Consider the following 27,157-nt stretch of genomic DNA (forward strand, 5'->3'; position numbering starts at 1 on the left):
TTTGTCTTATCTTGGTTAACCCATATTGCACCACCCCCATCTGGAGGATATGGCTTTGTCCAGGAGCACGTCCTTGTTGCAGAAAAACATAGTGTTTCGTTGTTTAGCAGCGTTAAGCGTCACTCCAGGAATAGCTGCTTCCGCACAGGTATTAAAGTGCACATGATCTTAAATGTGTTGAAGCTGTCAAGATATTTAACCTTTTTATTTATGCAGAGACTGAGTTGACATTTCCCACACTAGAACTTAATAAAAGCGATAAAATCAACATTACTACTATATAACTATTAGAACTAGCTGTAGTAGTAAAAGTAACAGAGCCCGTAAACACTTTAAAACGTTACACTCTACATATAAGCTGACAGAAAATTTGTAGTCATGTCCTGTAAGGAATTTAGCCTTTTTGCTGCCAAAAAAAAATGACGCTTCGTTTGTGCCTCCCTGCTTTACCCCCCCCCCCCCCCCCCCCCCAATATGCTTTTAGGCCCTTTCATTTTATTATAAAGCTGTGAGAACATCAAAGCTTCTAGGCATAACATGGCAGTAATAATGTCTATGTCTGAAGCTTCTCTGTATCAATTTACAGGCATGTTCAGCCACCAGAACTTTCAGCTCAGGAAGTGATGAAGTAGAGAAGGCAAAACTGGCAGCAGCAGCCAGGGAAAAATATGGACAAGAGCCAACTATATTCAGTAAAATAATTGACAAGACGATCCCAGCTGATATCATATATGAAGATGATAAGGTGAAACTTTGTTAAATATTTTTTATATTTATTTTACTGATTGTTATAATGATTTACACATACACTGCACATCACATTCAAACAACGTCTATAACACGGAATTCATATAATTGCTCTTAGTTTATTTTGAGGTTTCAGGTGCTTGCATTTCGAGATGTTAATCCTCAAGCACCAGTACATTTTTTGGTTATCCCCAAGGAACCAATCATAGGCATCAGCAAAGCCACAGATGAGGATACACAGGTATTACTCAGAGTTGACAATTTTTAAAAATCATTATTTATCTGTTAGATATTTATGTTACCTTTTATTGATCTATAATAATGTTTTTCTTCTAAAATCTGATCATGGGTTTTTGTGACAGATATGTTTTATTGATAATGCAATGACAATAATAAAATGTGCAGTGTTTTTATGCTGCCTTTGTTTGTATTTTTGAAAATAGTGGGGAATCAGTGGGGAATCACAACCAAGAAATAATAGTAACTTTATTTTCATTAAAAGCTCCTGGGATACTTGCTGAACACAGCCAGGCAATGTGCAGTCTCTGAAGGGTTGAGCAATGGTTATAGAATTGGTAAGTTACAGATAAGAAGGTTCAGTAGCAACGAAAGAGCTAACAGTATGTGCGCCAGTGAATTTCAGGTTAAATCTAGAATAAAATGCATCTTGTAGCTATTACACAAGTAATAGGAATTGTTTAAAAGTTTAACATTGGTTTAATATTTTGCAAGAAGATACCTATGCTTTTTAATGTTTTTTTTTCAGTTATAAATGATGGCAAGGACGGTGCACAATCTGTGTTTCATCTTCATATTCATGTGCTGGGAGGAAGGCAGATGGGATGGCCTCCAGGATAAAATAAAACTTTCTTCAAACTTAACATTTAGCTCAATGGTTAATCCAGGAGTGCCATTTGAATAACATAAGTAATGCTCCTCTCAAAGAAAGATCAGGTAAACAAGAAGGCAGCTTTATATAGGTAATAATGCAGAATAAATTTCATAATTTTTTCTTAAACTTTTCCAATGAAAGCAAATTACTTAGAACAATAAATATGACAACTGCCTTTTTTCCTTAGACTGTATACGACATTTTGTGAAACAAATATTCCTTGTGAAACTTTTAAAGCCTCCTTTGCTAGACATGCCTTTAAGCAACTGCAGCTGGTTGTGATAACATGCATATTGGTATTTATTTAAAAAAAAAAAAACTTGCAATGAAGTCCCATGGAAGTAAATGGCATTTGGAAGATTTAGCTGTTAATGTCCCAGTTGCAAGGCATTAATTGGCAATTAATGCCTACTGGTAAGTAGTGATGGCCTAATTAATGCCTTACAAGAAAATATAGATCTCATCTCTCAAGAGTTTGCAGTGTTAATTATTTGCAAACTATTAATCTGACAGTTTCTGCTGTCTGTAGTTTTTTTCAAATAAGTATTTAGAACATTTTAACAATGTTGATCACATTGTACAATTCAAATCATTGAAAAAAATAATAAATGGAAGAATTGGAAGCTTGAATTTATTTATGTCAAATAATTTACATTTATTCATAAATCTATTATACACAGCAACACTATAACTCCTGTTGTAAGTTTGGAAAAAGTACAACATAATTATTTAATATAAATAAATAGAAAACTGGAAACCTGAATGATGAATGAGCCCTTAGTTCTCACTTCAAATGCAGCTACATAAATATTTATCCACAACTACCAATTAATAATATACAAACCCCTTAGAACTCTGTGTGCTATTAAATGGTCCAAAGAGAGAAATGCACTTGCATCCCTATCAAAATAGCTTGGAATGCCAAATTATGTGCAAAAATACTGTATATACAATTTTAATAGCAACATTTGTTTATACAGCAATGAATGCAATTCAAATATAACAGCATGGGATTCATCGATGTAACATATCAAAGCTAATTCTCTGAAATACTAAAATATATTTACTTCTTGAAATTTACAAAGCCATATTGCTCTGCACCTGGATAATTCCATATTATTCAGAAAAATCTGTGAATTGGACACTCCATTTGCCTGGCATATTTCTCACTCAGACCCTTAATAAGAGTATCAAATCTATACCCCACTGTCTACACTGCACTGTTAATACCTTTCTAATTACCAAATCATGCTGGTTCACACATTTCAACATTTACAACATAACAAATGGCTGATGTATTAAAAAATAATAATAAAATATAATACTCAAGCCATTAACAGCAACTAAATTCGAGACTGAACTGGGAACCAATACCAACATAACCAGTATATGACCATCAAAGAGTTATCTTATGCCCTAAGTCTATCAAAGTAAGCAACAAACACCAAACAAAATCAGTCACCCTGTAGATTAGAAAAAATTTTCACTGAATATGTCCGACTAAAAAAAAGGTAACATAATTTCTCATACTGAAAGTGTAACCAGTCTTTACGAGGCTTCAAACATCTGCACCAATATACCAAGAGCTGATATTTAGATCTATAAGGCAGTATCACAATGCCCACAAATATCAAAATGTAAGAAGGTGATAGAAGCATTGCAGCAAGTGTAGTTTTTAGGTATTACATCACCCCTACCATATTTCAGTTCGGAGTTTATTCTGGCACAGTGACTTTAGGGTCCTTTCCAAAGGAAAACTCTTATCTCAAGCTTTAATTAAATGACCTTGTTATAACCAGGAAACAACAATTCCACTGATCATTTTAATGCATGAGTAGCAAGTTATGACAGATTTGAAACACAATTAGCTCCTGCAATGCAGCCTATATTGTTGATCTTTCTTGTGATATCCCAAGACATTCTTCTTCCTAGGTCCTTAGCTATATAAGTATCACCAATGTATCCTTTCTACCTTCAAGTTTGATATATAGTAATGACCGGCGCAATGGATGTTACCAACAGCTAAGTTCCTGCTAAGGCTCTATCAGAGTCTCCTTGTGCTTTCTGATTTCACAATAATCAAATCTTAGCTTATCCACCCAGACCTAGATATATGCCCATCTTCATGGAGTTCACTGATTCATCACTCCAGTGTGTCCTGTGGCATTGGTCTGACTGTGTGGTATCTGTCCCCCCTGGGAGACTGAAGGGGAGTGATTGGTGATGATCTCCCATAAGCAGTTAGAGATTGGTGTGGATGCCTCCACACTGCTCATTGCCACATAAGTCAACAGGTGTTCATGCTTCTTCAGGACACTAAGAAAGGTACAAAACAAAACGTGTGAAGAATTTCACATTTCAGCAATCACATCAATTGTAAACTGTTTTTCTGACTAAAATTTAATGAACTATAAGCTCTTTATAGACATTTAACAAGTTCAAGAGTAATGGCTGTATAAAATATTCTGTGAATATTGATGAAACTTTGATAAACCAAGCAAAGAAAATCTTCATTGCATAAGAAAATACTTTGTAAAAATAAATATAAGTACCTTCTTCCATGAGCAGAATATCTGGACAGGTTTCTGAGAATCAATGCAGATGTTAGACGGATGTGCTTGGTTACTGGTCCTTCCTTGGGTTCCTGGAAAAATAGACAAATTTTGTGATTTCAAATATCAAATAGGAAACAGAATCTTTGCAAAAAACAAATTATCAATGATACCTTTGGATAAATACTATATATTCTACGTTTTAAGTTTAACAGTTATTTGGTCATGTTCATCTAATACATACCATAATCTGAATAAACTAATACAAAATTTAAAGTACCCCAGTTGTTCACTTTACACTGCAATCAACTCGATTACAAGATGCAATTTTCAAACTGCATGCTAAATTAATCTTTATAGTGATACCTGAAGATGTATGACATGATTTTTGTCTTAGGTATCTGTTTGTATGATTATCTACCAGATTTGAATAATAACAATTCTTACTGTGAGCTCTGGATAAGGCCTTCTGCTGACAAATCTCTTGATAGCTTGCCATGCAGCATCCTCTGGGTATGTGTGGGCGGGTGGTGGGGGTGGAGGAGGCTGGGGTGGGTTGGCTCCTGTCAGAGCCACCTGGTGACGCCGCATTGCTGCTGCTTTGAGGGCATGCTCAGTGCAGTGACGTTCCTGGAAATGGTAAAAAAAAATTTATGAGATTTTCCCCCTTTTGATGACATAATCCAAAGACAAATGTTACCAAGTTTACTCATAAATCTGAGTCAACTTCTTTTCTTTATTCTTCAAGTTAAAAAGAATATGGTAAAGTCTGCAGTATTCAAGTTAAGTGCAACTGAAGATGATACAATACAAAACCTTCAGATAGAATAAAATTCTCACACTTAAGTTAACCATGAAATTTCACTTCTCTTTTTGTATCCTTAAAGATAAATTATGATAATCTTCATCAAATATGACAATAACAATATATCCCTGGCATATATTTTTTCAATTCATTTGATACCTGCACATGTGTCACATGGGCCCACTTCTTTCTTGGTATGTTATCACAGTTTTCCCACAAGCACTTGCCATCTGCAGGGCAGTGAGACTTGTAAGCATGGTGGCCAACAGCCTTGGCAGAATCAAACACCCTGGAATAATAAATAAAAGAAGTTTAGTAACAGCAAAATTGGGCACATTTAGGTTATATTTTTATGATCAAATTTCTCTGACTAAAGAATGTCTCGAATGAAAATCTTTAATCGAACCTAGAAATGATTTTTACAAATATTCTACAATAATATACAATTTTTAAACTAAATATCATATCCCCATTTTAAAGTAGATCATCTTTTTGAAAATATGTGTATGCAAGATTAACCTTGTTTGCACCTTCAATTTCTGCCAAACTTTCACTTTAATGTATTATTGACAGAATACTTACTTTCCACATCCTTTCCATTCACACATATACTCTGGTCCCATACTCAGACTTGAAATACTGGTGGAGGAAGACCGCCTGGACTCAATGCTACTGGCTCGGCTTCTGTTTTTCTTCTTTGGTTTTGGTGTGGTCCTCCCTCCTTCCTCTGTTGCTGGTCGTTTCTTAGCTGGGTTAGGGGAGCTACTTGATGAAAGATCTGCTGGTGGTGATGTGGTAGTTGCAGGATTTCCAGTTGAAGACGGATTAGAGGGCAATATTGGGTTGGATGGACCGTTTGTTTGAGGTTCAGAATTACTGTTTTGTGTTTGTTGTTCAGTTAATGATTGTTCCACTTCCATGTTTTCTGGTGAGACTCTTGAATCTGGCATGGATGTCTCGGATGCCTCAGCTACCACCTTTTCTTCACCCGATTCAGTCTTAGTGCATGGGTTACTTGCATCATTCACACACACAGGCTGTTTGGTAGAACTAGTGTCTGAATATACAGAGGAATTAGCATCTTTTCCCTTTGGTGAGGTTTCCTGTGGAATGGCAATTTCAACACAAGGCTTGTCAGAATTAATGTCACTTACACTGCCGTGTTTTGATTTCTCTTTTAATTCCACCCCTTCTTTAATGTCATTCTCTTTGATGGCACTATTAACATTTTCAGATTCTGAAGATAAATGCTGCTCTGATTCAATTTGCTTTGGCTCAGATTTTATAAACTCTCTGTTTGCAATGTCCGATTTAGTAGCTACACAGCCATTTTGCTTTGGTTTTGTAGTAGCAGGTGAAAATTCCTCCTGAACAATAGAATCACCTTTTCCACCTGAATGATTAACCAAATGTAATTTCTCTTGATCTTCACAACTCATTCTCAGTAAATCTTTTTTCTCCTCATATGACATTCTCTTTTCACTGTCTGAAATATCTCCATTGCCAATGTGGTTCACAATACCATTCAATCTGACATGCTCCTTTGACCAGTATTTCTCCAACATTTCTCTTTTGTCCTCTGTGTGTTTCTTAATATCATCTCCTTTTCCTCCTGTATCTATTACACCCTCTGGAAGTCCATTCATGACTTTGTGATTGTCCTTTTGAGGTAGGTTTGGTTCACAAGGTGGACTGGGCACTTCTCCATTCACTAGAATATTTTCATGAAACTTGGACTCAGAATTCTCTTTGTTAGCTGCAATATGGTTGACCAGATGAGATTCTGCATCTTTTTCTATTAATTTTTCTGTCCTCTCAGAAGAATCTTTTCCATCGTTCTCTTTTTGTCTAAATGCTTGCTCTGCTTCATCTCTCAAACTCACTCTATTCTGAACATCAGAAACATTATCAGTTAAAGAAGAGGTAGTCCTTTCACTACTGTTCGAATGTCTATCTGCTGGACTTACTTGTGAAATGTTACTAGGACCATTTTTTCCACTTTCTGAATTATTTGAGTGATGAAAGTGACTGGCCTCTTCTATGCCAGTATCCCCAACCACTTGTGTAACAGAAGAAGCTTCAGAGCAGCTGCTTGTTCTAGAACTGAGAGGAGTGACTTGATCTGACCTAGCATGTTCATTTTCAACACGTTCAATTCTAGCCTCTACAATCATATCAGAGTGCATAACAACCTCTCTGGCTCTCTCAACTCTGCCACAAACCTCAAGACTATTTCCCTTTGGTGAATGTGGCGATGCTGCATGAGATGGAGATATTTTCTCAGATGAACTGTGAGGTGATTTAGTTCTACTTGGAGGCGTAGAGGCAGAGTGTGATGGTGATGAATTACGTGGAGAATTTGGTCTGGACTTTTTCTGACTTTTGACCCCATTTTTCTGACCCTGTGTATTAGCCATAGGTTGCCCCCACTGGGAAGGAGAGGGGTACTGACTGTTTTGTGGAGGTGGTGGTTGGTTACCATAGGAACTGCTACCCTGAGTTGACATGGGATGAAACTGTTGGAAGTTTTGTTGATTGCCATAGTAACCTTGTTGTCCAACTGATGCTGTATTGTGCCTTGCATTATATGGGGGTGGCATGGACTGCGGCTGGGCACCAGAGGGGGAACTCGAGACAGTGACCACTGTAGGCGAGACTGTAGTGTGCCTGTCAGCCATCTGCATCTTCACTTTATTGGCCAACAGGGATTTGATTAATGTAGAATCCCCAGGCCGTCCAGGTCCAGCAGGGGGTGTGGGTGTCCTGGAGAGCTGTGGGGAGTTGGGCCCTGGGGAAGGTGGGGCTGGGGACCCTGTAGGACTTGGTGTAGGGCCTCTGTTCATTAAGGCCTGCTGGATGGAAGCATATTGATGATTCTGGCCTGGCCTCTGCCACACCCCTTGATTGGCCAGGACAGGAGATGCCAGCTGCTGCTGTAGTGCAGACTTGGGCTTGCTGCTTGCTGGACTTGATGCTGTTGCCCCTGGTGATGACCAGCTGACCCCAGGCTGACCAATAGGAGGACCCATCCCTGGTGCCACGCTGGACTGCTGCTTCATACCTGAGAAATTAGTTTCAATAAAGTATTATGTGGGATAATTAGAGCCTTGGGACAATTAAAATTTATCACTTGGAAGTCAACACCCATTAATACCCATTTTATATACACTGAAGCCCCATGGACAGGTTTTTTTAAAAAAGTTTTCCAAAGCCCTGCCTCAATATACTGCACAATGTATTATTCACTAAAATGTACAGAACATTACAACAGTTGGTAAGCAACAAGGAAAGAACAGCAGGCCCTTCTTACAAAATATCTACAAAGGAACACAGCAACAACAACTACAACAACAAAAGACTCAGTTCATCGGCCACAAGTTTCAGAAGTTTAACTTAATATACAAATTGCATCAGAAATTTTCAGCAGCATTTTCTTTTCTATCTGCATTGTGTGGACCCCCCCCCCCCCCAAAAAAAAATAAATAAATAAATAAATTAAAAAAAAAAATTTCCCTTTTTTTTTGTCCACTTTACTAACTCAGGGATCAGTTTTCATCCATATTTTGCCTTCCTTTCAAGTGACTTAGAGCCACTAAAAATCTAACCTGGATACTGTGAGTACTCAGGCGGTAGTCCCATGTATGGCGGCCTGGGCGGGTACTGCGCCTGAGGCATGGGAAGAGAAGAGAGGCGGTGTGGTGGGTTTGGTGGTGCTACCATGTGACCTGCAGAGTGGTGGTGTGATGAAGACGGTGCAAAAAGTGCACATGATGATTGTGGAGTTAGATGAGCTGAAAGCAACCACAGATAAAAGACAGTTCCAATATTACCCTACTCGTGTACTACAAGGTTTCCACCATGGCTGGACTGTTCATGTGGAGTGAACACTTCATCCATGATAATGACACCAAGTGCAAGTTGCTCTGTCCAATTTGATATTATATTGATATCTTGCATGCTTGTGGAACACATATGGCTCCATTTTCAACATTTAGAAAGGAAAACCATTTTATAAAACTTTTTAAATAAAACGGTAATATTGTTAATATTTTAAGTAGGTAATATCTCAACCAACTTGATAATATTTCAAGCATGTCCAAATATGTAGAGATACCAATTGAACTATCAAATTTTACAGAGCAGAATCAACAAACAAAACAGAACAAGGCAGCAAAGCTGTCAAATGTACAGACAAAAAGCAAGAAAATAACTATGCACAAAATAGGCTACTGTCAATTCTGATGCAAAAGTACATTCAACATCAAATTTTAATTATGCTCAACAGGTAATACCAATGAAAGTAAAATGTGTAACAAGCATAAGGCTTCAGGCCCATGAGAGTTCAAGTTCACACTTTGAAAATGTATAACTTCCAGAAAAAGAAGCCAATTAGACTGCTTTTCCAACTCGGGCTACATGCCGATTTTCGAACTTGACCTCCGTTTTAGTAAGATCGATTACTCCTGAGAGTTTCACGACAACAGGCCTGTCGGTTTTCCTGGAAATGTGTTTACAGTGTTGCATATATGTTGAAAAGTGAAAGAAAAAAGCATAACTTCTACAATAATGGCCTGATCATCCTGATTTTCGAACTTGACCTGCGTTTTATGAATATTCATCAGCTCTTTAAATATAAAGCCCAAAAGTAAAACTGCCTTCCACTTATCGTGTTTACAATGAAAGTGCAAGGTGCCAGCAACGGCGATGACGGCTACGACAGACACAGGTGATGGCAATATGTACAGACACATCTGTACATATTTTCTGTACTGTTTGAGAACAGTAAGTGACATGGTTTTTCTTAAATGGTCATCATGGGAGCAGTGCCCAAAATAGGTTTTTTTCAAATTTTGATGCAATATTACATAATGTTTAACAGCATAATGACCATCAATTTTTAAGAATAAAATATTAGTATCATGGATTTTCAGAAAATGTGACTAGCAAAGGTCTTCAGGCCCATGGAACTTCAAAGCCACAACTTGAAAATGCCAAAATGTGAACAAGACAGCACTGTTCTGAAATGGGTTTATTTCCATTTTTAACAATTTTTAACATAAAACAAAATTAACAGTTTACTGCCATTTTTATATTATCAACTAAGAAAATTGATGAGATGCGAAAAACATCAATAGAATAGTGTTAAATGTCCAATTTCTTCCATTCTGAGATTCTGAACATAGTGAATGATTCAATCTGACAAACTGCAATGATATGAGTTTATTTCCATTTTTGAAACTTTATTACACAATACACAATAACAAGTTTAACATCATTTTTACAAAATCAACTAACAATGTTGTAAAGATGCAGGAAATGTCAAACAAACACTTTTACGTATCTTATTAGTTTAATAATGAGACTGTTAACATGCCTAAGAATTGAATCTGAGGAAATGTGAAAAATATGCTGAAAAGTGAAAAAACAGCATAACTTCTACAATAATGGCCCGATCATGCTGATTTTCGAACTTGACCTGCGTTTTATGAATATTCATCAGCTCTGTAAATATAAAGCCAAAAAGTAAAACTGCCCTCCACTTATCGTGTTTACAAGGAAAGTGCACGGCGCCGGCATCGCCATCGCCATCGCCATCGGCGACGACAGACGCAGGTGATGGCAATATGTACAGACACATCTGTGTCTGTACATAAAAAACATTAAGAAAGAAACTTAAATGTGAGTTACTGAAAAGTACATTAAAAGCTTCAGATAGAACCAAAGTAGAAACGAACACTACTGAAACACCAAAAAGCCATATTTTATACAAAATAGTTTTATAAGCAAGAGCAACATATGTAAAAGATAGTGCAATACAAATGTGTTTTTAAGTGCAACTAACATCTCTTTCAATAAAAAGCAAGTCCCACATCTCCTAGCATGCAAACAGAGTAAGCCAAATACAGAAAAAGAACACCAAAATTAGCCTCAAAATTGTAAGCCAAATTTTGAGATGAATACCTGGTGGAGGGAAAGGCAATGGCACCATTTTTCTTCCAATTCCACCATAGCGGAATTCCCCCATTCCATCCTGTTCCTTCTTTAACACTTCCACTTTTGGGAACACCACTCTGCAATTCAATAATATTGGTGCATTATTATAATTGTATAATCATATATAAAATTTAAGTTTGATTCTGAACATAATTGAAACAAGTAAAATGTTAAATCAAAAATATCAACAAATCAGATATAGAAAGTTACACATTAAAAATATATAATCTTCTGGACCTCTGTTTTAATCATTTTCTAAAATTATAAGAAAAGTGTCCTTTTTCAAATCTCACCTAACACAATTACAGAAGTTCAGCGCAGGGAGTACATTTCCAACACTGAGTTTCTGACAAGTGTTCACAAAGTCTGCATACAGCTCCACTCTGGACACACTGGTGTTGGCTTTGTACTCATAGTAACACTGGAGCCTGAAGTGTGGAACCACATATTACACTCTCTCCAGCATATTAAGTGGCCATTAAAGACAGTGACAAAATAATCTTTCTTGATTTTTTTTATGTAGGACTAAAAGATACAGCAAAAGCATCCTCTTTAGAAATAATCCATGTCAGAGTATGGAATCACGCCCAGAACCTTTTTAAAAGTTAACTGAAAACAATTTTCCCCATCTCAGTTTTTTTCCCCCTCATTTTTATCAATCATTTATCTACTGGCCAAATGTTGTATAAGCAGCCACCCTTTAAATTAATTTGAAATCACTTCCATCATTTAGACTCACCAGTTACAAGCAAAAGCTTCCCTATCCACAGGCGCTGGTTGCTGAGCTTGCTGCAGTTGTGGCTGCGCTACTTGTGTCTGTTGTGCAGCGGCCACCTGAGGAATTGGCCCTGGCAAAGTAAAATTCAAATGTCATAGTTTCATGCACAAAAAAAGGCCATCAAATGAGGACCTGACAAATCTGGCACTGACTAAAAAGAAATTATTTAAGAATAACAGCAAGAAAATAAAATACAAAACACTTCAAATATAAACTGATTTTTTCCACCCCCACAAAAATTAACAATTCAATACCCATATATCTTGCATAATTCATTACTGTAATGTAGTCCAATTTTAAAAAAAATACAACTACTTCATATTTATCACTATTACATTTGAAAATATTCTCTGTATCAAACCAGGTGATAGGTCACAAAGCTCCTGCCTGGTGACAACAAATCTGGGACCTGAAGATAAGGTGAAGAGAAACTGAAATGCTCATCCAATTGCCAAAGCTGATGCCACCATGCAGCAAATTAAATGGCCCCAGTTCACCTTTTCTCAAGACACTGGACTTAGAAATTGTGACATGCCAATGGATAAACAAACTTTTTAGCTAGAAATCTGATCACTGTTGTATGTGATCTGACAATCTTATAAAAGCTCAACTAAAAGGAAATATATATATCCTTACTTTGTACTTGCATCTGTGCAGCTGGCAAGTGCTGTGTTCTTATCTGTGGCTGAGGGGAAAGGGGCGTTGGGGAGAAGGGCACTGCCTCCTGATGCTCAACTACCTTGATTCCTATGAGAGCCCCTGCACCAAATGTCTGTGCCTCTATAGTGACCAAGCTTACCAAGGTGTCTGAAATAATGGACCAGATATCCCATGTAAACAATATGGATAAAAACAATTTAACGCATGTAAACAGTGGCAAAAATACAAAAAACATTATATGCACATATAATTACACACATATGAACCTGTACATGTTAGTTTTATCAAATCTTTTACAGAAAAACCCAGCCAAGCTTTAGTATATAGTTAACAGATTAGAGAAAATGTGATCAAAGAATTGCCTGTAATCAGTGGGTGTGAAATTGTAGGCAAAGTCATTTTACTGAATTAGAAGGACAGACACCAAGTATGCTGATGAATGATCCTAGGCTGCTGAACTTACCTACGCTGTACCTGACATCTGCTATGTTTGTGCTGGGAATCTCTCCCAATTCACTCAACTCGTACAATGCATCCAGGGTATAGACTATCAGCTCTATGTCTTGTACTGTTAACATGGACACGATCTGCTCATATACAGGAAGCTCTAACCCTTCAGTGAGAATGTCTTCATTGGCATCCACCTGACACAATTTGGACAATATCTCCATGCCTAAAATAAAGCAAAATGTTCATTCATAGTCACTTACTTTGAGCATTATCATTACCTTTTAATTGCTAATAAAAAGAACATGGTATCCAAAATTGCATATCACCCTTTTTTATTCTGCTCAAGTTTATACAACTTACATTAGCCTTTGTTTGCGAATAAAAACTTCACAATTTCCCTCATTCCTCAAAATAGAGTCATTTACAATTACACTGCAATGTTGGCATAATTTTCCTTACCTCGCACCACTTCAAATCTATCTTGTGAAGTCAGACATTTATGAATGGTTTTGAACAGCAACTGAGTGCTTACAAAATCTATTGGATCTAGCACCATCTGGAAGGAACAAAAAATCTGAATACAAAACACAAATCATACCAGTTGGTCTGCCAAATTGCACATTTGAAGTCTCTTACACACATCTATCTATCTTTATAAGCTATATTACTGACGACAACCAATTTGACACAGGAAATGTTTTATTCCCACAATCTCCATTGTCTGCATGGCCTTTGTGTCTAAAATTTGTGGCACTGCATTAAACACAACAAATCCCTTATGTTTACATTTGCTTCTTAATAACCTAAAAATACTGGTGTATTCCATCTCATTTCTTTCTTACTTTTTAAGTAACTGGGTCACATTGTCATGCTTGGGAACATTTGCTTATTTGTGTATAAACTGATATCTTTTGAGTAGGGGAATCAGTTTCCTGTAACTCTACCAGATCACCGTTTGTGTGGGCAAATTACAGTTTCCTGTAGCCTTATCAACAGCACTGCTTGTGTGGGCAAAATATACCAGCAAAAATCTGATCAAATCTCTAACAATCATGCCCTACAATGTCACAAATAATATATACTGGACTTAACTACCAAGGCTAGACAGGATACCAGACAAGAGCTAATTATCAGTCCTGCCTCAAACATTTTATCTATGGGAAATAAAAAACAAAATGGTATATGTGGTCGACCAGAAATGATTTTCAAATGAACATGTTCCTATGACTATGTGACATTAGCAGACTACTGACCTTTGGAGCAATATTCCCCAGTGTGTCCAGTGCCAACTGTTTTATGGAGAAGTATTTACTGTATGAACACAATAGCAGGAACCTACAATAAGCATAATGAAAACAATGATCAAATACACTATCTCTGTATGCTGCAAGCAACTATAGTGCAACATATAAAACTGATCCCACTGCATGTGTCAAGGTAGCTGATATACTTCATTGCTCCCTTATAACAGGTAGATTGTGAAACCATACAGGTGACAAATTTAAAAATTACAACTATGACTCAACAGTAAAATAAAACGGCTGTCTGCATCCTGAGACACATTACCACCGCATCATGAAATACATCTTATACAGCACCAAACTAATGGGATGATCTTAATTACCTACCTAAATGCCAAAATGCTTTTGGCTAAAAATGCAGCATTTTCATCATCAAATGACAAATTCCTTAATATAACAGCAATCTGTAAAAGAAAAAACATAGGATGATGCAATATAAATTAACAAAATATATTAAATTATATAAATGGAAAGGTAATTTTGAAAGTACTTAAAGAAAGACATTCCAAATATATGAGAATCTACAAGTAATCATCTTACCTGAAGCACCCTGTGACCTTCAATATCCTTGACACCAAGGTCACGTCCTAAATGCAGCACCATATCCCCAACAAACTCTTTCTGGAGGTACATTTCTGTAGAAAAAATAAAAACCATCAATTTTACTTACTTGGATTAGGTGCTAGTTAGATATAAGAACATATTTTGGGGGCATTGGATAAAGCAATACATTCGACTAATTCTAGCAAGGTTTATATGCACAATTTGTATTAAATAAAGCAGTGTTACCTTTCTCTCTTTGTTCTTTATTTAGAGTGATCAGCTCCCTGATATCATTTTCTTGCACAGCATCATACCAAAACTGGAAAAAAAGATCAAATTTAAATTGGGAATCTTCTGAAAGAAAACAAAAAGTTTTTAAGCTTTAGAGCCGAAAGACAGACAAAATGTTAATTCTTTAAGAAACAAGTATTTTTATTTCACAATTTAAAAAATATCCTAGTGATGGAAAAGATTGCCTTTGTAACATACACAACCTTATGTAAACATACGTACCTTCAGGAAATTTCTCTTCACAACAGGTCTCCAGCCTCCTTCATAGAGAGGCCGCAAGGAATCTTCACCTGTTGGAAATAACACAGTCAGTTAAATATATTATAGGGCAAGATACTACTGCAAACATAAAATAGCCCACATAGTCTGAATTTCTGTCCAAATTAGTGAGAATACTGCAGGCGATACATGGTACAAATAAAAAAAATGACATCACAACATTATGAGGGTGCATATGGATGCAGGCTACTTGAGTAAACCAGTTATAAAACATATTTTAAATGTTTAAAACATTCACATTACATTGGGTAGTATTGACAACTATCTTAAATATCCCATGGCTAAACCAAGACATAGCTAATTTAACTTTAAGAAATCTTAAAGTAAAGAAATCTAGATCACATGGTAAAATCTATTCTTTACAATATTTACTACACCTCCAAGTTAATCACATACCATCTTCAAATATCCCTGTGTGTGCCAGCAGTAAGGCCAGCAACTTTGGAGACTTGTCTAATCTAAGTGTCCTCTTACTGTCATTAGAAAGGAGCGTGCACACATTGACGGCAAAGTCTACTTCATTTGGCAACCCAGACAGGAGAGATTTCTCAAGTTTTTCATAATTATTTATAGCAGCAAATTCTGTTGACATGCCCACGTTGGTACGGATTGAATCTAGGTCAGGAAATAAAATGAGGCAATTGGTGATTTTCTTTTTCTATGACCATAATTAATGTCTATTTCAATATAGATTTCTGACAAGAATTGGCTTAAAATTTAATGCACAGGATGCATTTATTTTATCAACCTATTTAGACATGCATCATCTACAGGGGTTCCACAGTAACTGAAACCCATACAATCAAATGTGTTAAACTTGTGCATCTGGCCATACAAAAATGGAAATGAGTTGGCAATACATTGCTTAATGCCATTGGAATGTAATTTCCTCTCCTTCACAATGTTGGAGTAATGTATGAGTGATGCAGGCTAACACTCACAAGATCTTGTGAAACATTTAATCCTTTATGTTGGTGATAACAAGGCATCATTGAACTGGTTTTCTACTGCATCAAGACATAATTAGCCTTAAAAGTTTTTATTTTAACAACAACAAAAAAAAAAATGCAATCTTACCTAACCCAAAATGTCAAGTTTAAAACTTCACAACAGAAAAGTGTGAATTATCATTTTATTTAAACATTTATATCGTCAACATTTAAAAAACAGAGAAAAATGGGATGTGGGGGGAGATTATGATTTTTATAGAAAAACAAAATGATTTTCTGTTACTAAACTCACCTGGCACATCATGCTGCCTATAGTTATATCTGAGAGACAAGGCTCCATGAACTGACTGTATCTTGGGTCTCCTTTGAACAGCCACTGCTTCATCTTCCTCAAAATAATAGGGCTGATCTGGATCCTCTCCTTGGAAGTGTACTTTTTCATAGAGATCCAAGTACCTAGAACACAAATAAGACATTTCTTTTATAAAAACAGATAGATTGAAGTGCCTGGATGAAAAAATTCACCATTAAAATTTAGCCTCAGCATATTGCACCAGTGAATGAAGGAGCATAGGGTGTTGTTTTCAAAGCAGTTTCTCATGTGAAGTCACATCCAGTACCGTTTTAGCAAATAAAAAATCCCTTCCAAACAATGGCTTTGCCTGGCACCCACACTTCATCTAAACCTAAAATTAACTGTTTGATGCAATGAGTGATTAGGTAGGTTGTGGGATAGCACAGCTTCTAGAAATGATTCAGACTTTATAACTGCACTTTATCTACTTTCTGCCAGAGGTCTCAAAACATCTGCAGTATAAATGGTGATTGATGCAGTCTAACATGTTGTTTTGGTTTCACTGTTGCTACTATGTGTTTTATACCTATAAAATAGCTAAAGATGCACTGAAATGCTCAACAAAATCATGAGTAAAAATATGATGATAATTACATTATATAAATATATATAATATATAGTTATTTGTCTCATGATAATTATTTCAGAATAACAGTTCATATCAACCATCTTCCTTTAAGGTGGAACCATCAAATGCACTCCCTTTAAATGTGCATAACCTTCCTGGATTGTTTTTTCCCCCCAAGTTTATTCTGTATGCATGATATTGTCTGCTTTATGCTCAGCTAAACAAGTTTGTTTTTATCTAGTGCACCCAGTGCCTAATGCAGACACTCAACTTGCTAATAATGCTAACAGACTGGAAAGTCTAATTATTTTCTTTCCTCGTCATATCAACCCAGACAGATTTTTCCTTTACGCATACCTCTTTTGCTATAAATGTGTATAAACTGCATCAAACTACACATCTTGAGAACAAGATGATCTTAGGTCACCAACTATGAAAATAGATGCTCTGCATGAAGACAATGACCTTCTCTATGAATATGCCACTGTGCTGTACAAATATCAAACACATAATTGAAATGAATTTGCCAAGCCTTGGTGGACAACAATGAGTCCGTCTTCTCAGTTTAACATTACGCATATAGAGTATATATTTATATACATATATATATATATGTATATATATGTTTTTTTTTTGTTGTTGTTGTTAATAGAGAAAAAAATATTATGAAGTGTTAGTGTTTAACTGTTAACTAAAATATAATTTTTACTTGGATAGAGCTAGGATCCCATACAAGGATTCAAGGATATAAACAGGTGTTAACTTCCTTATTCCATATAAAAATATTGCCTTTACTATACTGCTCTAAAGATTTTAAAGACTTAACATAAATGTAGTTTCTTTATATCAATTGGATAAGGCTTCCTCATTTTAAAGACGATTAAATAAGTAAACCTCTAAAAAATCATGAATTACTCAGTCACCAGACTAATGATGACCTAACGTGACTTTAAGCAAAACAGAATTGTTTACCTTTGACCTAAGTGTGACTGTTTATCACAGTCAACCTAATTCCATTCTTAACAACCCTATAACAACAGCTCCATTACCATTTCTCTCCACGGTCTTACAGGTAAATCGACACACAGAGAGAAATTCTTAATCCTTTGAGCATAAAACCTCAGCAAGAAATAATAACACAATTAAACGTGGCCTACATTGACAGGCTTATTGTCACGATTTCAAACAAAGACATCCTCGGACAGGTGAGATTAACAGTTATGACTCTGTTAACATATGCAACACAAAGAAAATGCAGGTTCACATACACAGGAATTGCCAGCTGCAGATTGTTTGGTCAGACTGGCATAATAAAATGCTCTCTATCTCTCTCTCATTGGGAATTTGAGCTTAACTAAACTCATGCACACATACATCAATGTGCCCCTACCTTGTCCAATATTAATGTCAACTTTTAATATAATGCTGACATGACCCATGAGGTCACTATACAGACCAATACTCGGGCATACTCTTGCAAAGTATATAATAAGTTATCAAAACACTGTAAATAATTTTCTTGAAAGATATTTCTATATTTGACATTCTTAGTTCTCTCTCTCTAATATTAATCGTAAACAAGCCAGACATCAAACTAATTTTTTACAATTCAATAATCACCTATCACGACATTGTGTATAATGATCCTTTTCTCAGTTTGATACAAAATGTTAATCAAAACTAATTGCAGGCTGCAAGAAGAAAACAAACTTTCTAGATCTTTTAATTCTCTTAGACCAGCAAAACATATATTCCCCTTCACATAATTTTTAATATAATCTTTCAAAATTTTTACTCCTATTTACTCACCCACAATCAACGGTTGTCTAGTAAAGTACTTAACTAATACTGCTCCCCATACCAAGAACTGACACCAAAGGTCTCGCAACTGGTTTCAGGTACAAGTACACACAGCTGATTAAGGTGGAAATATTAAACAGGCCACCAAATAGAACAAACAGACAACTGCTGCCAAGCTATACCAGGAGTCAGTGCAATTATATATTGATCCTACACACAATAACACACACTGTCAGGAATCTGATTGGAATTACTTCCTAACACTTCCTACGCATTAAATAACTGACTGCATCAACTCTTTCATTAGATGAACTGTACCTGATAAGATGGCAACTTCGCACCATGGAATAAGAATAAAGTTAAGCATTTCTTCTGACGCACTGTTATTCTGCAAAGGCAAAACCAGCTCTGCTGATTTCAACTTGTCCCAGTGATCAGACAATCAATCTGGTTGAAGTCCATCTCTTTGCAATAATCAGGTGGACTGCTGCTGGGCTGACAACTCAGCTGCTGTTTAACACTCAGCGCCACATATGTATTCCTCAAAGTATTAGGCAACAGATCGGATCAGAAAATATAAAACTATTCCACATTAATAATATTCTCTATAGCATTAGCTCTCCTATCATCTTAATTAGCAACAAATCAATGCAGTTTAAAAACAGACCTGTGGATTGAGTGCATTTGTTTTTCCAATAAACAATGACATTTCAAACAACCAATTTTCCAATACTCTTCCATCCTCCGGGAAGCCTGTAAAAACATCTCTCCTCATGTTGGATCTAAAATTCTTTCTACCAAAATGAAATAATTCTCACAACTTATTTTTCTGATATTTATACATACCGTTATAATATTACACTGTGAAGCTATGCATGTATTTTTTGTGTACATGGAGTGAGACAGGACTACCCTTACAGTATCAAATCAGACGAAAGAGGTCATTCCTATGGTAACAACTTTAACATGTAAACACAGTTGAACTCTGATTAAAGACTCCCTTTCCATGTTAAACACATATTAATACAGCTCACATTTGTAGCATAAAGGACAAACACACCTTTTAGAGGTCAAGAGATGCTGATACCACAGAGTAGCTATTCAATGCCAGGTTCAACTTGCACTCACTACATTTGTATCCCTTCTTGGGGGTTCCAAATTGAATATTACCTTGCTTTCTAGAAAATCATGTGCAGCTGCGAATGTACAGTCATACAGATCACAGGCAATGAATGCATGTATAGGGACAATATGCATACTACTTTTAACACAGCGTGATATGCTCACATGCTACATGAACCTGAATACTACATACAATCGTTTCAACAGACTGGGATCAGTAGAAGTTACCTAAACATCACCTTATGTTCTCATCTCTGTCTATATTAAAAAAAGAAGAAATTATGTCACAGTGACAGTCCATATGGAAAAGAAGTATTACAGGCAGCTTCTTAGGGTGCTCTACACTTAATGTTGCCATTTGGCCAAATTTTGCTTAACGAAAAGACAGCTAATTTTTAACTGTTCAATAATAAACACCAATCCTGTTCACCACATTAGTTGAAAGCAACAGAAAACAATACACTTAATCGGTCTCTCCATATTATATATGTATTTCAACAATCATTTCAGCTTATGATTAAGGAAAGTTTCATAGTCAAGTAAGAAATAGACTAGTCTTCGACCACCAGTGGGGGCTCATATTCCTTAGTCTACAAAATATGCACACGCCTTTCTAAGTAGGTGAAAATAGGTACAACTACAGAAAGGGTCCATTTACATTTACAGTGTGAACAACAAAGAGAAAAGTCAAATGGATATTTTGCTTGGTTTACCACTATTCAATATCGCATATTTGGTTGTCAATTTATCTACTAGAACTTGTAATCCTGCTCATGCACAACAAACACACAATACCTGTCCCGGACTAAAGGTTGCAAAAGCCAAACAAACAAGCAAAGCACACATCTTGTGTACAAATTCTTAACACTTCTTTTTAATGAGCAGTGAGTAATACATTGTCTTCTGTGGTAGCGCTAGCAATTTTTTCACTTAGCCAAATCACTACTTTTTCATTACTTTTTTTTTGCAAATGATTTCAATTGACTAAAAGAAGTCAAATCAACCTTACTTTGTTTAGCCAATTGAGGTCAGTTTAAGCATTTGGCTATATAGGCCACTGTTAGCGCTACCCCAAAGTCTTACTGACACTAATAAGAAAATGCACAATGTAAGAAAGTGATAAAGCATATATTTTTGCATAGATTAGTCAAAATGTGGATTTCCAAAATAACATACATAACGCATCATCATGAATGATATGCGTCTATGAATTATTACTTGTACATGGACCTCCATACCATTCTTAGTTCAAAAACATGACTACCACAAGTTTGCTTGCAGTTTCTAACTTGCAACTAGAGAAATTCATGTCAAACTGGTTTCTCAAAACAAGCAATCTGTCAGCTATCCAGAGCTGCTACATCTTACCTCACCCAGTGTACAAATCAAGCTACCCAACATATATTCCCTTCACATCTGACTTGGCCAGATAACATGAGATGCTAAATGCTATCTATCCTCTGAGAGGCTTGCCCTATGCTGAATGTATACACTAGTATGCCATGTACACAAGTAGGTATATGCAACATGGAATACAGCAATATAAGTAAATAACATTTACACAAAAACATTAAATAATAAAGCATTCATTGACTCAAACCACCGCCTGATGATAATCAGCTGTTACTTGTATTAATTAATTAATTAATTAATTAATTGTATTATATGGGCATGTGGAGAGCTGTAAAACTATTTCAATTCATTTATATTCAGTCAATCTTTGTTATCCAGCTGTTGATATCTATCCATTATCACCTATTTCATCTGGATTACTCATTAGAATTCATATATAGGAATTTCTTCCAACAAACTGTATGAATGGTACATAAGATTTATACTAAGTTACATCTTTCCACAACAAGTTCTATATAGAAAATCCATCTATATCCAAGTTTCTACATTCAACAACCAAGCTTGCTTGCCTGACTGGACATAAACATAAATTGACACTTGACAAAAATATCATAAATCTGTTATAGCGTGCAATAGATCACATATTGAAAAGAACTTTTTCTTATGCAAATGACATTGTATTCAAGATCACATCAAAAGCACTCCTTGTGTGTCTTAGGGCTCATTGTCAATGAAACTCCCGGTTTACGTAAATCGATCCAACTCCGTGGGGACTCTTTGCTGGATGCAATCATTTGGCAGATTAAAATGCCTCCTCCTGTCATTGAGTAGAACAGAAAAACTGGTGATTATACAAGAAAGTTGGGAACAAGAGGACATGTTAATCAGTTAAACTGATTGCTTTCAGAGAGTGTCTCCAGGAAGTTGGATTGATCTACATAGACTGACAGTGTCTTTGGGAATGAGCCCTTACAGACCACTGTGTCAGGTGAAAAGGCAGTTAAATTAAGTTGGACTACATTACAATCTGCATGTCGATAAATGGTTTATTGGGCTTATTACTAAATTTCAAATAATCCAAAATCTACAGAACAAGCCTCTCAAAGCACAACATACCATGTCTGGCTAACTTGGTTTGCATTAAAATTTGGCATGAATTCACTCAGACAATTCGCAAAAAAATGAGTATGAAATTATGTGGTAAATATACCTCAGGAATAAATCTCTGGGCAGTGAGTGTTGCAAAGAATCTTAATGTGACTTACTGGAGACATGCATTGGTTATACAGGAAATCACAACAAAACCTGGAAGTTATTACTAGGAAATCACAATAATACCCTGATAATTTGAATTATTTCTCATTTTCATGGAAACAAGTATACTATCTCCCACAGTTATAAGTACACAGTACATCCCAATGACTATATGTATAGAAATATAAATAGCAAAGCTTTGACAAATAACAAATTCTGACATTATGCCAACACATACACACACACACACACACATACACACACACTGTACATATATGAAGTTCCATGCCTACATCCATCAACATCAATTCTTAATAAGTTGAATATTTTATAACATCACAAAACAACATAGCATTTCATGCTTCTGACTTCCAACATTTCTTATTACAAAAAATTCATCTTACCAATACCACCATGTCCAAATAACAAGACTACAAGACTTAATTGTAGCCTTTACTTACTGTTAACAATATTAATTTTATCACCTAGACTTCGACCATGGCTGATGCAGTCAGAAGCAGTCGTCCATTCAAATAAATTCTACAAGATGCTAAAATCCACAACAAGCATATTAGAATACTTAAATTATCTCAGTATTAATATAAATCACATCAAAGAACAGATGAAAATCTTCAATGAACAGTGCCCTGCACAATATGTGGCAAACAGTCCAAAAAGTCTGCAAAAATGGCATCCGCTCCCCCTAGTAGTATTTGTATCAGTGACCTCTCTTTACTTAAAGTCTCACCAGATATCTCTTTCTTTGCTGAAAAAAGTTCAAAGTTATCCCTTTCTTTCTGCACAGTATCATTCAGTCATTCTTTCTCTTTTTTAATATTGCAAGTGAAGTAAAAAAGAAATTCCATTGCTATATAGGCGAAAGCAAAATATATATCAGGCACTTCAAATATAACATTAGTTTCCCTTAAAAGAGAACCTGTACTTCTATGTTGGCTTGGGAGCTAAAAAAAAAAAAAAAAAACTAGGAAATATACGCAGGAAATCTAGAAAGATTATCAAATTGCAGTCTCTAATTCTGAAGAACCTCTGTGAATAATGCAAACTAAAAACCCTAATAAAAAGAAAATGTTAGCTTGTTGCTTTCTGTGAATCAATCCATGATGAACTCACGCTCTATATATCCCATCCTGTGGAGTAAAATCAATTAACTGTGGAAAAAATAATACATTAATCTGTCATCTTGTACTTTAACATGATGCAGCTCTGAAGTCGTGCAGCACATAAAACGATACAATCTTCAATACACATCTATTAAGACTCTCCCTTCACTACAGTTCATTTGAATTAGCAAATATATATATCTATAAGCTAATAATTCCTGGCACACAAAGTATTTCTAAGGTACTGCACACAGAAGTTGAGCAGAAACCTTTATGCTTGATGGCGAAGAGCCATGATAGAAAAATAAAAAATATCACAAACTGAATCAGAGTCACTTCAACAAAATGTGGAACTTGCTCATGAGAATGTCACAAGGGGAAAAACAACTAATGCATAATAATGAATCATGAACACTGCACAGAAAAAAAAAAAAGGATTTGTAATTGTATCTTGTTACAAAAAATTAAAAGAACACTGGCTTCCAAAATTGTAAAAACCCTCTTTGACAAAGCCCAACAGCTTTTCCTTATGGTAACTGTGCTGCAAGCTTGTAATCTCTTTTCACATTATGTGGGGGAAAATCCCAGTTCTATTTATAGCAACAAGAATGGGTCTACCTGAAACTCTCCTCTGCAAACTACCCAGTTTGATGCCATTTGAAAACACTCCAAAACGCTGCTTCAATTTGACCAAGGCACAATACTGTCTTTCCAGCCACAAAGACTTCAATGATGCTACCAAAAACTTACCTGGCATAAAGACATATATCCATCATTATCTATGAAATAAATTATACCAAGGCAGGCAGTCTGTCTGATTGAATGTTTTGTTCAGAATGAGTTTTTCTAAAAGCTCTCTGATACAAGCAACTTCTGATGGCATATTCAGAAATTCGAAAAAAGGGTTACAAGTTCAAAAGCAATTCCAGTTAACAGTTGGGAACTAAGGGACCATTTCCTGACACTATCGTACTAAGTTCTGTGGATCGATCTATCTCAGAGGGGATTCTCGCTAAAATGCTATCAACTTAAGCAGCTTAAATATCTGCCACGTCTACTTAAGCTGCTAGCAGGTAACTATCCTTTACCAGCTTCAGTTGGCATGCCGAACAACTTAGCTGCTTAAGCTGAAAGCAATTTCATGAGAAACTCCTTGGAGATGGATCGATCCTGTTAGAACCATCTAGGCATGGGAACCCATTCTTAGACAAAATCAAATCCCAGCTTATCTGACCAAACAAAAATAACATTCCTTACAGCTTATTTCTCCTACACATGAAATATCTTTTGATGTATGAAATGAAGTGTGCAAATGAAATAAATACCTTACAATCAACAGTATCAATGTTACAAAAAAGAGATGACCAACCTTGTTGTCATGAACACTAAATATCAGTCACAAACATTTACAAAGAATTTTCAGACCCGTCGTAGAGCAATTATAAATATGCTAAAACATTATTTCCTACAGATTGCACTTCAATGATATATAATGCCATATATTTCAACATATCTGTCCATTCTTTTTGCATTTATACAAACACCACAATGAATATTAGAATATTTACCAATGAACTCTCCAAATAAAAATCTGTAATTTTCCTTGTGAGATAAATAGCTATCTGTTGATTAATCTTAGCTGATCATAAGACATAATTATATAAGTGGCTGCAGATAATTATAGCATAAATTGCTGTAGCTATTACTAAATGTCCACATACTTCAAACCAATCGTCCTAACACTTTATCAATGTTTCTCTTCTAGTTGAAAATTGTCTCTAATCAAATAATCAATTAATATGTTTACTAGTACATATTATATCAAATAACTTATCAGATAGCAATGAAATCAGTTTAACTTGTTACATCATGATAAATATACTTACTAAACTGCTATTAATCTTTTTTTAGACATCATTGTTAAGGATGTACCAAGACTGCCTCCAACTTGGTTGTTCAAATAACATAACCTATCATTCTTCTCAATTTTTTGTATATACCATTGACAAATCATAACTAAGCTTGAAAATACTGAAACTCACCTGATATAAATTTGCTTCAGTGCTTGAGACGCATTGCTGCAAGACTTGGGAATGTGGAACAGTTCTTGAATCTCCTCCCAGCGAAATTCATCATTCACCTATTCATAAAATGTATAATTTCGACATAATCCAAATCCAAAAAATATTTCACATCTTAACACTTTTACTTTAATCAATTGTAATAAGTGCCCTTGTTAAATGAGCAGCCAGATGTGTGAACTGATGAAGAAAATAACGAAATAAACATATGACTTTGCACTGGCAATATGGGACTTTTTATTAGGGACACCCCTTCATTTCATGTCCACTTGAACAGTTGCAATACAGATACCCATCAATGTGGGATGAGTAACACTTCGCCTAAACATAAACAAACACTGCACAGCTGCTTTTATTGGTGATACCTTTGTCCAATGTAGTACACACTGTATTCCAACATCACTATCTAACCCAAACTGCTACCCCATCTTTCACAGTAATTGAAAACTCAAACACTACACTACAGAATGCAAATTGAAAGTGACCCCTTTTTACAATGTTACACTGGTTACACCACTACTATCAAATATATCTCACCGATTAGGTAAACTGATATTAATAAGCGTAAATTTGGAGGTAAATTCAAAAGACAGTCCATGCGTACCTTATTCCAGCCTCCCATGGCAGTGACTTTGCTGTATAAAAGATAAAGGTCCACTGCCTTTCCTCCAATATACGGCATTTTTGAAAACGGCGACCTGTGTCATAAAGAAAGCAATTCAATTAAGCTGAACAATAAAGTGATTCCCAAATCGGCAAACTTACGATAAAAATAGAAATAGAATCGTTGAGCTTACCCGCGGTTGACGTGAAACTCCTGCAACTCCTTGATAAAACAGGAATACTCCCTCCGGTAAGTCTCTGGGTCTTTGTCTAAAATCTTCGCCATTGTAACGAATTCTTTGCACTAAGACTGGTATAGTTATCCCGATCTTTACATGTGTTCACTTAAAGTTTATAAACTCGCTTTCACAACACCACCCGTGCTCTAAAATCGGGTTGAAATAATGGGAAAATCCTCGGGTCTGAGGGGGAATCCTCTCAGGGACACCCTTCTTTTCCAGCTAGATTTAATCCCTTTCTCCTAATTTTCAAATAAATAAAGCTGATCCAAGTTGAGGATCACTCTTTCAAAATCCATACTGCGTCGACCGTTCCTTCATACAGCCTCAGATAGGCTGATTAAGCCCCATCGTATTAACCATATGAGAATCGCAGTCACAGAATCGTAACAAAAAACATAATGAACATGCCGAAAAGC

General features: G+C 35.8%; 2 protein-coding genes across 4 annotated transcripts; one reads left to right on the top strand and one right to left on the bottom strand.

The window, feature by feature from the left end:
* Window positions 1-2,269, top strand: LOC106151410 (uncharacterized). Its single transcript, XM_013524657.2, has 5 exons — window positions 1-148; window positions 587-745; window positions 884-988; window positions 1,250-1,322; window positions 1,514-2,269. Exons 1-5 carry the CDS (start codon window positions 50-52, stop codon window positions 1,603-1,605), a joined length of 528 nt encoding a protein of 175 aa, XP_013380111.2. The 5' UTR covers window positions 1-49; the 3' UTR covers window positions 1,606-2,269.
* Window positions 2,249-27,137, bottom strand: LOC106151408 (uncharacterized). 3 transcript variants are annotated; one of them, XM_013524653.2, is made up of 22 exons: window positions 26,694-27,137; window positions 26,501-26,594; window positions 25,858-25,955; window positions 16,535-16,698; window positions 15,689-15,907; window positions 15,236-15,303; window positions 14,969-15,041; window positions 14,720-14,814; window positions 14,507-14,583; window positions 14,132-14,213; window positions 13,338-13,434; window positions 12,892-13,101; window positions 12,405-12,575; window positions 11,730-11,838; window positions 11,284-11,418; window positions 10,958-11,067; window positions 8,602-8,787; window positions 5,579-8,057; window positions 5,156-5,285; window positions 4,639-4,821; window positions 4,192-4,283; window positions 2,249-3,955 (listed from the first exon to the last, which is right to left on the bottom strand). In XM_013524653.2, exons 1-22 carry the CDS (start codon window positions 26,783-26,785, stop codon window positions 3,772-3,774), a joined length of 5,148 nt encoding a protein of 1,715 aa, XP_013380107.2. In that variant the 5' UTR covers window positions 26,786-27,137; the 3' UTR covers window positions 2,249-3,771. The 3 variants fall into 3 exon arrangements, with proteins under 3 accessions (XP_013380107.2, XP_013380108.2, XP_086868584.1); XM_013524654.2 differs by lacking the exon at window positions 8,602-8,787; XM_087012458.1 differs by lacking the exons at window positions 25,858-25,955; window positions 26,501-26,594; window positions 26,694-27,137 and adding an exon at window positions 18,975-19,130.
* Between the last annotated feature and the right edge of the window lie 20 nt (window positions 27,138-27,157).

The sequence above is a fragment of the Lingula anatina genome, chromosome 1 (genome assembly GCF_051362555.1).
Source record: "Lingula anatina isolate TDL-2025a chromosome 1, LinAna3.0, whole genome shotgun sequence".
Lineage (NCBI taxonomy): Eukaryota > Metazoa > Brachiopoda > Lingulata > Lingulida > Lingulidae > Lingula > Lingula anatina.

Bases quoted from the DNA above. Each gene is read 5' to 3' on its own strand.
- LOC106151410 (XM_013524657.2), top strand. From the start codon at position 50: ATGGCTTTGTCCAGGAGCACGTCCTTGTTGCAGAAAAACATAGTGTTT. The intron at 746-883 runs GTGAAACTTTGT...TTGAGGTTTCAG, and splicing joins TCATATATGAAGATGATAAG to GTGCTTGCATTTCGAGATGT. The intron at 1,323-1,513 runs GTAAGTTACAGA...TTTTTTTTTCAG, and splicing joins GAGCAATGGTTATAGAATTG to TTATAAATGATGGCAAGGAC.
- LOC106151408 (XM_013524653.2), bottom strand. From the start codon at position 26,785: ATGGCGAAGATTTTAGACAAAGACCCAGAGACTTACCGGAGGGAGTAT. The intron at 11,068-11,283 runs GTGAGATTTGAA...ATTGAATTGCAG, and splicing joins AACTTCTGTAATTGTGTTAG to AGTGGTGTTCCCAAAAGTGG. The intron at 4,822-5,155 runs GTATCAAATGAA...TACCATTTCCAG, and splicing joins CCCATGTGACACATGTGCAG to GAACGTCACTGCACTGAGCA.